This window comes from Mandrillus leucophaeus, unplaced genomic scaffold (assembly GCF_000951045.1).
Source record: "Mandrillus leucophaeus isolate KB7577 unplaced genomic scaffold, Mleu.le_1.0 Scaffold565, whole genome shotgun sequence".
NCBI classification, from domain to species: domain Eukaryota; kingdom Metazoa; phylum Chordata; class Mammalia; order Primates; family Cercopithecidae; genus Mandrillus; species Mandrillus leucophaeus.
This window is the reverse complement of record NW_012106086.1, coordinates 254,885-267,722: the sequence shown is the minus strand read 5'-3', so window position 1 is coordinate 267,722 and position 12,838 is coordinate 254,885. Positions and strand designations below refer to the sequence as shown.

General features: G+C 33.5%; 1 protein-coding gene across 3 annotated transcripts in view; it reads right to left on the bottom strand.

Moving 5' to 3' along the window:
* The window catches only part of CALCR (calcitonin receptor), a 161,433-nt gene that overhangs the window by 45,148 nt on the left and 103,447 nt on the right, over positions 1-12,838 (bottom strand). For all 3 annotated transcript variants that reach the window (XM_011998260.1, XM_011998261.1, XM_011998262.1), the window contains 2 exons: positions 8,749-8,861; positions 5,418-5,509 (listed from right to left, as the gene is read on the bottom strand). In XM_011998260.1, the coding sequence (XP_011853650.1) occupies positions 5,418-5,509; positions 8,749-8,861 (205 nt within the window). The remainder of the gene's footprint in view (positions 1-5,417; positions 5,510-8,748; positions 8,862-12,838) is intronic.

Genomic DNA, 12,838 nt, shown 5'->3' with positions numbered 1-12,838 from the left:
AAAAAACAAAAAACAAAAAACAAACAAACAAAAAAAACTAGATAAACTGCTAGTCTCCAAAGGAGAAGTATGACTAATACTTGAGTTTCTGTTTTTTGCAAGTTTTAATATAATTTTTGCTCATTGAATTTTAAAATTTTTATGATAACTTGACAACATTTACAGTCATCTTTTTGAAGTGAGTCGAAGGTACTGCAAATTTTTCAAAATTCATTCAATAATCCAAAATATATGATTGTGCACTCATTATGATCCAGACCTGGTAGATATCAGGAATATAATGGAGGGCAAACAGGCACTCTTGCCTTTAGGGCCCTTATATACTATGCCATTTTTTATTTACTTTTATTGTGATAATTGTTCTGAAGAAGAGGGGTGGGATGCTAGAGAGAATTAATTGAACTTAACATTAAAAATCCTCAGTACCAATATGTCTCTCAAATGAATATGAGAGAAGCTGACAACATTTTTTTGTCAGATCTGAGATGTCTTAGGTAGAAATAGCACCAACTTGACACTTACTATATTCTATTCCCTTGATTAAATAAATCCAGACATTTAGATGGACAGAACATTGCTTATTATTTGAGTGACGGGAAACCATAAGTACCACAAATTCTCCAGTAGTAGGAGGTTGAGACAACATAATCTACTTCTACAACATAATCTACCAATCAAGGTGTCATTCAAATGTGAGGAAGAGATAATGATTTACTTGAGTATGAATCTCAAGATGTCACATTTTAAGGCTAAAGCAAAAAGTCATTTTCATAGTTATAGTTTATCTGGTGTAAATCTTTCACATTTGTTTCAAGCTATTAGTACCCCGTGTGTCTGAGTGTGTACTTTTTGGGAGCTTGTAGTTGTATGAGATGGCATTTGATATTGGTCTTGAGTTTTGCCGATTGTGTAAATGAGTTTGCTATCACAGTGTGAGGAACAGCAGTATTTTCTCTTATATATCTCATATATAAGACCGTGTGATTATAGTCACATTCAAAGCAAACGAAGAAAGTAGCAAAAAGAAAACAAGTAAAAGTTGTTGTGAAGTTCCTGCTGCATGGGAAAATATGAATTAGGGATAATTTCTGTAATTGGTACAAGCCAAAGTCATATCTTCTAGTGTAACTTTTCATTTTCATTTACCTAAGGATCATATGTTATTCATGATAACATGAGAACTGAAAAGAAAAGAGAAAATGAAGTGAAGTGGATTGCATTAAAACTCCTGGGAAAATTCAAATACAATATATTATATATCTTCACTATTTGACAAGAGACTTTATGCCTTTTGATTTAGCACAAAATCCTTATCGTTAATAAATTCTCTTTCAATCAAAATTCTTGCTTTTCCTATTACCACTAATCTATGGGTGAAGAATATGCCGTGGTATGATCAACAGTTATCTTTGTTGTCTGTCCTGCCAGTGGTGAATTGGAAGAAAGGAGGCCATCTTTGATACCATAGATTTCATGGTTTCCTTGGAGCAACAGGAAGGCAGCCAGAGATGTATAATGGTGAATACTACACAAGATAAAGATTCATATACTCACCCAATATGTAGAGGTGACATAGAACAAAGAGAATATTAAGTAGTAGAGGAATCAGTCTTCCCTCAGTATGTCCCACTGGAAGCCACTTTTGTTGACCTCCATGATTACCCATATATGCTTTTGGTTAATGTGGCCAATGTAATGTCATGTAGACAATAAAATGAAGAGACTGCCTGTTTTCCAACCTATATTTCTATCAACTTTCAGGCAAGAATAATATTTAAAATACCAATCAGAAAGACATGGATAACAATCAGTCAAAATAAATGCTAATGAATGGCCTGTTATGCTTTTCATGAGGTAATACAATGAGAGGCTTACATATTTAGGATTATTCCACAGAAAAGCAAATTGATAAATTGTAATTGAAATTTATAGACAAGTGAATTTATTGGAAATTTGCTGAAAATGGTCAAGAACCAATCTCAAATAAATGTCCATTTATGTGTCTTTCCCAAACCAGTCTTCCCTAAGGGCATCTTCATTTTAGCTCTCTTGTTGACACTTACTATTGGAATCCAGCAGTAAGAGATCTTGCTGAACTAATTTGATGTTTATATTTAATCCCTTTCCATATTATCATTCCAATTTTTTCTGTGAAGATTTTAAACTAAATACCATCCTAATAATGCTGTCTTCTATCTTTAACTGGTGTACCAGAAATGACCTGCATATCATCTTGAATATTATTTAAACTTTTGAACAGTTAAGATTTTTAATGCTGACTTTTCTATGAATTAAACCCGAGAAACCGTTTTTTTCTACATTTTCTCTTTCTCTAGGAAGAAGGTATAGAAGATCAATTTTCTTCTATTAAAATGAAGGCTTTATATACATTTATACATTAATTTTCCAACAGCACAAGGAGCATGATTTCTATTTGCTTTAAGTTTACATAGTTCTGCCTTTTACCTTCCCCTGCATGCTCAGAATAAAATAACATTAAGATTAAAGGCATACTTTAATAAACTAATTCTGAGTAATATCCCAAGATTTTAGTGAGGTATTGGCAGTTCTAAAGCCTCCTGTATGGTCAGCGACTTTAAATTTCTCTGCAGGCCTCCTAGGCCTGCTCATTTGAGGAGGACAGCTGCAGGGTTCCTCCTTTTCATAAGGTACATTTGAGGAGTTCTGAGGGCTTTACAGTGAGATTTCAATGGAGTGATTATGAATGGGGCATCAGTTCTCAGAATTGGAGCTGGGTAACTTTTCACTCTGGTTTCCTGAAAGTTTTATAAAACTGTTTGGAGTCTGCAAAATTACTCAACCCTGGGAATATAGAATTAAGCAAGGGAGTGATGATACTTTTTGCTCAGGTTGCACACAGATGATGCCATTTAAGTGCATAAATTATGAAACTTTCTATTGTAATGTGCAGTGAAGATCTTAAAGACAATGTAGAGTATTTGAAAATAAATTCTGGAAAAAGTTTGCTAATTCACAAATAAATTCCAGTGATATATCAGTATTATTTTCTACTTCCACAATCACTTTTAATGTTTCTGAAATTCAAATATAAAAAATATTAAAGGGTCAGGATCGAACTTAAATTTTAAGAAAACAGAAGTCCTTTATATTTTTAGTTTGGGTAAGGTTTAAGATATGGTTGAAAACAAGTATAAAAATTTTATATAGCTTTTTTTGGTTTGAATATTTGGCATCTCAACATATGTGCTTTTGGTATGTCATTTGTTTCTTGTTGTGTCTGCTCTGAAGAACTGGCTATTTCAGTTCATTTCTTCTCATTATTAGGCTCAGATGATACATCAATAAGACTTGTTTTTCTTCCTCAGATTTAAGTTGCTGTTTAGTTGGTTCTTAGAACTGAGAGACAGTAGGGCAAAGTTGGGTGCTTTCTAGACAATCTGTCCTCACACTCTCACAAGGGTTTGAACAGCATCATTTTGCTTTGAGTCTAACTGGAGTTGAGAAATATTCTACTTTGCCCATGTGCTGCACTTTAACACACCCATCTTCAGTAGCTTAATATAGAAATGATCATTGAAAAAAATTCTTAATTTCTTTGCTGATTTGGCTTTCACATCTCCTCACTTATTTAAGTTACTGGAGAAAAAAGGAATTAAGATCTATAATGCCTTTGACATTATTACCTTTAAAGTCCTAACTACAATTAGTTGCATGATTACAAATTTGGGAAATTTTTCTTTCAATTTTTTTATGATTATATTTTAAAAACTTAAAAAATATGCTTTAGTGGCATATTTTCAAATAAAATTTGTTTCAGAACCATGATGATATGTTTATTAGCCATAATGAAGTGCAATTGAAAAATGAAGACATTCCAAGATTAATCATGTTGTGTGAATACTGTATTCTGATCATCAAAAATATTCTTCTATTCTAATTTGAGTAATTAATAATTCATGTCGTTTTGCTTTGTTTATCAGTCTTTCTCCTGTTAAACCACTTATAGAAGGAGCTCACTGTCTGTTTGCTTATGTTATCATTTGCTATCCAGTTAAAAATTGCTATTCACTTCTATTGCTTAGTCAATATAAGAATCTTTACTAAGATACAGACAAAGATTGAAAAATGATGAAGGAAAAAATAGTAATTGTACTAAGGATGTATTTACAGGTGATTATTCTCCCCTTGGTTTAATTTTCCTTAGTACTATCCTGACAATGCTTTAACAAAAATCAAATCAAGATTCTATTGTTCTATGTTTTAAATTTATTTTTTGTGGTAAAGTATAGATGTATAATTTACCATCTTTGCCATTTTAAGTATATAGTTCAGGGGTGAGAAATACATATATATTCTTCTCCCCCCTCATTCTATATGTGAATCACTGTACATTTAATCACATACCACATTTTTTTTTCATTTTTTTTACACATACCACATTTTTTAAGTGTGGATGATTGTTTGTCATCTGAGTCTGCAAAAGGGCTTTTCTTTATGATTTCTATGATACCACCATGACTATTATTACTACCAATAATAATAATAATGATATCAAACACTTATTTCACTTATGTGTCAGACATGAATCCAGACACCTTACATATATTATTTCATTTTTATCTAATTTACTTCAGTTTCTAACATATTTACTGAACCGTGGTGTGTCTAGAGAAAAATACACATGTAGCTTACTCTGAATCTACATTTGAGAATATACTTCAGAAAGCCAGCCTAGGACAATGTTATGAGTGCTTTATTTTCACTAAAGTTTGTTGTGATGAAAGCATACATAACAGTTTCTAACTTAAATGTACCATTACCTGTAAAGATCCTATTTTATATTCATCTAAGTTGACAAGAAAATTTAAAGTATTCAAGTTTTCCTTGTGTGTTTTCTCATATTTTGCTTTCTAGCATAATTGTGCACCATAAAACCTAAAGACAAGCATATTAAATTAGGTTTTGTAGAAACATGCTCTGATGTGCTTGTTTATTCCTTAGTCTTACATATGCTAGCAAGAAATAATTAGGCAGGTTATATGTGGATTTGTGGCTATGGTTGCCGAAAATTAGAGTGGGAGTAAAGAAGGTGGAGAATCCTCTCCTCTACCCTTAATGGTAACTTACCCATGGTAAATGGAACCTTTACCATGTTACAACAGTGTACTTATGGGCTCACAGGACTGTCTTACTTTAGGAAGCCTCAAGGCATAGTGCTTTTGAAAATGATATAAATTTATCCCCTTCTCCCCAAAGATAGGATTAAAAGCATATTTAAATTCATTTCATTTTTCTTGCTACTTCATGACTCCTAACATTGCATGTCGCTTGTAATTTGCTGAAGACCCTTCCACACCTCCACTCTTGCAGAATTCACCATTTATTTCAATAACTTAAAGGAGGAAATAAAGAGCAGATGCTGTAAGCGTACTTACTTGAAAAACACGAAAATCCCCAGGGAAATCACTAAGGTGAAAATTGACAAAGAATGACCCACGATAGCCAAATAGTACAGAACATACGCATTCTGGAACAACAAAAAGTAAAAACAAACAAACACAAAATGAATGAATGATTCATCAGAGAGAAAATCATTCCTTTTTCTAAATATATGTAAATCAACAAATGTTTTCCTCCTTTTAAAAAACTGCTACAATTATAACAAATATTTCAGACAATGAAATTATTTTTTATCTTTACTCATGGTATGAAAATAAATTGTCATTTTCAAAGAATAAAGTTCTTTGAGATGAAGTTCCTCATTCAAAAATATATTTCAGAAGTAGCTTTATATTCATTAAAAATTATCATCCCTAAGCCCAGTAAGCAATCCCGGTAGTTTTAAACTTCTGGAATCTTTTAGACAGTGGATACGTACTTCTATACCACAGACCTGGCAAAATAGCAATCAACTTTCCAAGCTGTCCTGACTCTCAGCATATACAGAGGGTGAGGAGAGTATGGTGGCGGGTTGCTATGCCTTTGTTTAAAATGATATCATTAGTATCTAGTTGGTTGAAGCTGCAAACTTTCCCCTTGGCAGCCATTTGATAATTCTTTTTTTCATAATCATGGTTAATTTTATTTATTCTCCCATAATGTTATGTTGACTTGGAAGAATGTCCCTCTCATGAAATGCATGTCATAGCATCTTTTTTTCCCTAGTCATCACAATCTTTCCTTTCCTTGTAATATAATTTTATCACAGAGAAAACAGCAATTGATCTAGTCACCCATCTCTCTCTCTGTCTTCTCTGTCTCTCTGTTTCTCTTTGTCTGTTTCTATGTTTCTGGTCTCTCTCTCTCTCATTCACTCTATTTTGACACTAGCTTTTGCATTTTGTACTATTTAGCCGGTTTCATCAACTGTAATTGAAGTAGACTTGAATCTATTGTAACTAGGGATTTTGTTTTCACTTGTTTTTCTTGGTGGAGCATAATTTGTATATTATTTTGTAGTTGTACCTGAATCTCTTGACTTTTGGTCTTAAGTTCCTTCCACAGTTTGTTGGGTCTTGGTATGAATGCAAATGTAGTGTAGATAGAACGAATAACCTCTATGAAGTTCTTTGATTTCCTAGAATAAATGTGGGATTTATATAGCCTTGAACGTTTTGATTTTTGTCAATTTCCTCAGGAAGAGTCTGGGATTGAAGCACTAATTCAGCTAAAATGCACCCAAACTGTTCAGAGCCCTTTCTTGGTTATGTGCATTATTGCTGTCCTGAAATGAGCATTCCTTTTCTAGACCTTAGAATTTCAAAATGGACTAATTAGCTTCTCCTAAGTTGTGCCTGTTGCATCATTTGACCAGGCATTCCATATTTTTGGGGCATTTTCATTGTTGATACCACTCTCTTAATAGCATATTTTACTCTTACAGGAAATGTTAATAAAGTTAGAATAGTAGGTTTATAATTGGAGCTGATAAAATCTTCAGAGAGCTTTCTTGGGAGGGATTTAGGAATCTTACACACACACACACACACACACACACACACACACACAAACAAACATTCACCTCCTATCTTTTCTCCCAGGAATTCATTTTCTAGCTATTTTTCTAACTTCACTTGTAGACAATATCAGGAGAGGCATTTTCTAAAAGTTTTTCCTTCTAAATAGTTTACTACGTAGAACACTCTTGCCCCTTAATTAATTTGGATATATCTGCACCCCCTCTTCTGTCAGTCTTTTAAGAAATATTTGCATACTTTATTTCTAAGAAAAATTTATATAACTTAATTCATATTCTTTTCGGTTGCTTCCAGAATACTCCTTTTAAAAACATTTGTTCTTCTGAAATAGAGTTGTCTAAATACGTAAGATTAAATCAACAACTCATAATTTAGTTGCCTTCCTTGTGTCATTCTCAAGGGTGAGTTTTTTTTTTAAAATGAATTCCAGGTTGGTTCCTTCAAATTTTAATGTGACGATATTTATATGGAAGATTTGTGGAAAGCATTTTAATCATTATACTAGGTGCCTAGAGAGGAGCATTTCTTCTTTAAATTATTTCCTTCTCAGATGTAGCCAGTGTATGTGAGAAGTCCAAAGGCAACACTAAGAATGATTTGGACTTGCACACTTACAACAATCCAGTTAACGTCAGCATAATTTTTTTCTGTAACATCATAATCAGCACTCATTCAGAAAATTCACTACTCCATGACATAGCTTATTAATCAGACTTTATTAACAGCTCCCCATTAGGGTGTAGATATGCATCTGATTCTCAGGGTGACTAAACCATTTGTAAAGAGACAACTGAACGTGGTGCCTTAGCCTGTGCTTGCGATGAGGTGTCCCTCCTATTCAATTGGTCTCTAAGCTATATGTTCATCTTGTTTGTTTTTGTTGTTATTTGTTTTGTTTTTAATAAAAGAAAACTTTTCTACACCCTGAAAGCATCTCAACAACAAACAAAGCCACAAGTGTGCTTTTAGCTTTCAACTGAATAATTATTTAGTATACAGGCCTATCTTTGACGGAAATGATAGGTTTATGTTAGAGTCAGCAGGGTTGCTTAGAGACGCCCTGCACAGCTAAACATTGACCAACTGTAACTCCCAGTTCTGTGTGGTGAGGAGGCTGGTTGTAGACTTAGTGAACTTTTCAGATTTTTGATGCATCTGAGGAAGAAAGAGCATCTGTTCCCCCACCATTTGCTTAGATGAATATTTCTAAGCAGAGATAATATTCAAAATATTTAACAGACAGTAAAATGCAAGTACTAACAAATAAGAATGAACTTCCACTGAAAATAATCTAAGCAGCCATACCTGTATTAGTGGACTGATGAGATGCCCCACTTTAAGAGTTCTTTCTGTGCCTTATTGTAAAACTAAGGTCATGGCCAACACAGGGGAAGCATGCTGTCTTGTGACTTGTGGAAAAATCTGTAGTTTGGAAACTCTTCCAGGAAAAGTGAGATGTTAGAGAGTCCCTGGAAATGTTGCCTAATTTTGGCATCATTGGGAATCCATTCATCTGCTCTATGGACACTTATCCCCCTGCCATAAATGGACTGATTCTGTATGCTCATGGAACTTCAATTGACTCTTGACTCTGAGTGCCAACCAAGAAGTGAAATGTCATTTTCTCTAATGCTGCTCTAGAGATTCCTAGAGCTTACCAGTTATCATATGATTTCTTTCCACAAAATCTGTTGGTTTCCCGGTAGCAGATATTTTACAGTTATATGTCCATTTCCTTGTACAAATAATGACATTCTCACTCAATACTGAAATGTGAAAAAGAACCTACCTTCAGTTTCTCAGGAGTGAAAGCATTGCACATAGTATAGTTGGACCAGGTTCGATTGTTTTCAGGATGTTTAAACCAAACGCCGTTTTCATCGCAGTATTTTGTAACCTTTTCTGTTAATGAAACATAACAATTATTACACAAATATCTCAAAATCCCAAGAAGGAAAAATAATAAATTAAAGCTTAAAAGCCATTCCAACATATTAATCACTTTATAGAACTTGAATGTGAATATGTCAATAGAGACTATCACAAATCATGTATTATACAAAGTGTATTAATATGCATTGTCTCATTTTAACTTTAGCAAAGCCATGTGAAGTAGGCATTGTCATCTTCATTTTACAAATTCAAAGCAGACAGTGAGAGGAGTCATGGGCTTGAAAAGCCACTGAGACTGAACCAGGATTTAGACCCAAAGACATGGATATGGGTCAGACTGCAAAGTGCTACCTATACTCTCCCTCGTAATTTTTTAACAGACATTAAACTTTTGATTGTAGATGGAAACTATTGGAGAAGAACAAGAACATACCTTTCTTTATTTACTTGCAATGTTTTTTTCATTAGATTAACTGTATGAAACAGTAATTTTTGGATCAAATGGTCAAATCTTCCCAGTCCCATATGGTTAAATCCAATAGAACAAAGAAGTCCAAAACTAAGGGATATATCAAGAGGTCATTTTTCTGCCTTTCAAGAGATTTCATTTGAATCATCTCTCTTCATCCCACAGAAAATATATAGGGATCCAGGCTTTAGCCTTTACTGTTTACTTTTTAAAGTATCTCATAGATGCTTGTTAATGAAATTCCTAACTCAGCTGGACTGACATATTAAAGATCTCCACCTTCGCTATGTGGGGGCCAGGCACTGCTCAGCGCTTTGTAGAATTATCTTCTTTAACTTTAATAATGAGTCTTTGAAGTGAATATTGTTCTTCCCATTTTATATATAAGTAAATTTCCCTTCCATAACTAGCATCTAGTAAGGTCAGGCATCAAATCCAAGTCTACTTCATTTCAAATCTATTGCAGAGCTATTAAACACTAATTAAGCCACTTATTTCTGTGGCAATGTGCCAACTGATCAGAGGAAACAAAACAGGCAAGCCCTTATTGTTAAGATGCAGATGTAGGTGAGAAAATAAGACGATGTAAATGGCACCTGGAAACTGGATTTGGCATAGAAATAAAAGATAACACTGGTTTGGCCCCCCACTTTTTTTTTTTAAATTGATGCTTAGCAAAGAGGAGGAAAGCCTGGCATCTTACTGTCCCTCCAACCAGCAGGTCAATGATACTGGGGTTGCTCACTGAGGTTAAGAGTTCCGCTTACACTAAAATATTTTGGAGGAAAAGGACAAGAAGATTTTGTTTGGGCCCTGAGAAAGAACCTTCCAAGTGCTTGCTTTGTGGTGTCTGCTGGTTCCCATCAGGCTTATTATTTTTTCAATTATTTTTGTGTGATATGTTCAGTGCTGGTTACAATATGATAAAGCCTTAGTGCTTTTTGAATTTTAATTTTTTAGCCAGTGTATATGTATCAGTACAAAGTAAAGTTCCAAATTTGATAGAAATAATAAGTTCTCATGGGGATGACTCATAATATCTTTGCTGAAATTCATACTAAAATATTAGGCCATGATAGCAATTTTCATAATTTTTTAAAATAATATTTGATAACTTACCATTACCAGACCCTACATCAAGTGCTCTATCTTAGAAATAAATAAGAAAACTTCTTTGTTCTGTATGTTGCTTAAATTATTAACTGAGTATATATCTGAGATTCTGGGTTAAGTGCATGAGGCTGGGAAATCACAATATATATTGGGAGTAAAGAGTGGTCAGAATGGTGAGATAATATTTATCAAGACATTATTATCAGCAGGATAAACACACTGTGAAACTAGTATATTGTTAGCAAACAACTAAAGTGGCACTTAACTAAAATTAGAATTTAGCTGGATTGTATTATAATACCGGTCAACAATATTTTAATTTCGTACTGGGACTCTAGAAGGTGAAATCTCATAAATGATCCAGGTTATCTATATTCCATTCCAGTGACCTAAAGAATTTTAGATAATGTTGTTGGCTACAAGATAATATTTAAATTCTAACCTCTGAATTGGCCAAGCAACTGAAAGAAAAAATCAGGTTGAATTAAATAACATAGAAATAATGAACAAGCAAATATTAAAATGAATGTACTTGCCAAATTTAATCTCAATCATTCAGATATTCTCTAGTTCTTCAAAGCACCTATGTGATGTGTTTATTGTCTGAGAGATCAAATAGCAAGCCTAGATTGGTATAACATGCAGGGAGATTTTGCAAATGTATTTGGAATCTTCACAAAATTTTAATCTTTGATAATTTCTCAGGGAAAATATTTTTGAAGCATTTTCCTATGTTAACAAAGGCAAAGCATTGCTGTACCTATAGATAATGCTTTTATAGATGGTTATTTTCTTTTTTAGCACAGGATGTGGAAGTCAGAATCATATGGTAATATTTGAAGAACATTGCTATTGTTTTAAAGGCTAAGGAAAAAACATACTGAAAAACAGGGAACCTTATTTGGCTGAAAAATCACTGAGATCTGATAATATTTAAAACAATTTTCTACTATTAGGTTTGGTTACTCAGTCTGCTAAGAGCTAGTACAAAAATCCTTTTTCCTTGGCAGTTTTTAGGTGTAATTCATCATTTTTTATTGTATGACTGAAACAGGTATTATTTTACTAAATGCAAGATTTAAACTGCAGGTTATAGAGTTATTTGTATGTTTAATTTTTATTTAAAATGTATGAAAAAATATTTTTTCAAGCAAAAGATGTTTTCAAGCAACCTATTAGAATCATTACTGCTTCATGTAAATCCGTTACAAAGTTAAATAAGAAAACTTAAAACTGTAAATTTACTGAGATAGCCACCAGACAAACCCTATTTAAAGCATCTCTATTGGACATTAACAACGTGTAAAAAAGGATTAGCACTGATCAGCACAAAAAATTGATGTTGAAAATTTGTCAATTATTTTGCTAACGTTATTTGTCAATGACCAACCCTTCCAAGTTTACTTGCGATTTTTAAAAGTGGCCACATATATTTATCAGATTGCCGAAAGTAGTTTTTTTTAAGTAAAATGAATATAATTTGGTTTCAATGAAGTTATGTAGCCGGATATGGGAAAATATATTGTATGCAGAGAGATGCTGCTCTTAAAGGTGATTCCATTCATGAACGAGGCTATAGGAAGCGGTATTTTTTGTTTTGTTTTAACTTAAGTCTGGATCGAGTCATTTCTTGGTTTTAACTGTTACAACTATCAAGAATTTGTTCTCCTTCACCTGATGAGTCTTTCAATATTTGAAGAAAGGATTATGTTTACTCTGGGTCTTCCCTTTACAAACCAAACATCCTCCATTACTCACTCCCCACAGCTTGTCCGCTTACAGCCTGGAGACTCTCCACATGTGCTTTGATGATTGATATTTCTCTCTAAAATACTCTATGTGTGGACTGACCTGTGAAAAGTATGATGTGCTTCTCTTACTCCAGATTCACATGGGGGAACTACTTGAAGAGTCTGAGGTCCTGTCCCTAGAGATTCAAATTCTATTGATCTGGACAGGGTCAGGCATCTGCATTTTTTAAAAGCTCACCATTTTTTTTTTTCATTTTGTGAAAGGGCATCTGGGTTGAGAATCACTGTCCCAAACCATATTTGGACCATCTTGGCTCTGTGCCATTAAAGTTGTTTATTTGGCTTCAAGTGTGGGGCTGTAAATGCTTTCTTGTTAAATTTTGCTTTTTACATTCCCGCATATTCCTTCAGAATGTCAGCCTCTTTTGAATTTCAATACAGTTCTTTCACTATCTGTCTTTTACCAAGGACTTTTTCCAAAGTGAAACCTCTGGCATTTCATTAATGTGTTTTGTGTGTGTGTGTATTTATAATTTAAGTTTGGAATATATGTATATATTTCAGATACATTTTAAAGTGAATTTGTCCGGCAGCTGAGAGGTTTCTGTATAAGAACCAGGCTGAAAAGATGGATCGATGCCTGGAAATCTCTG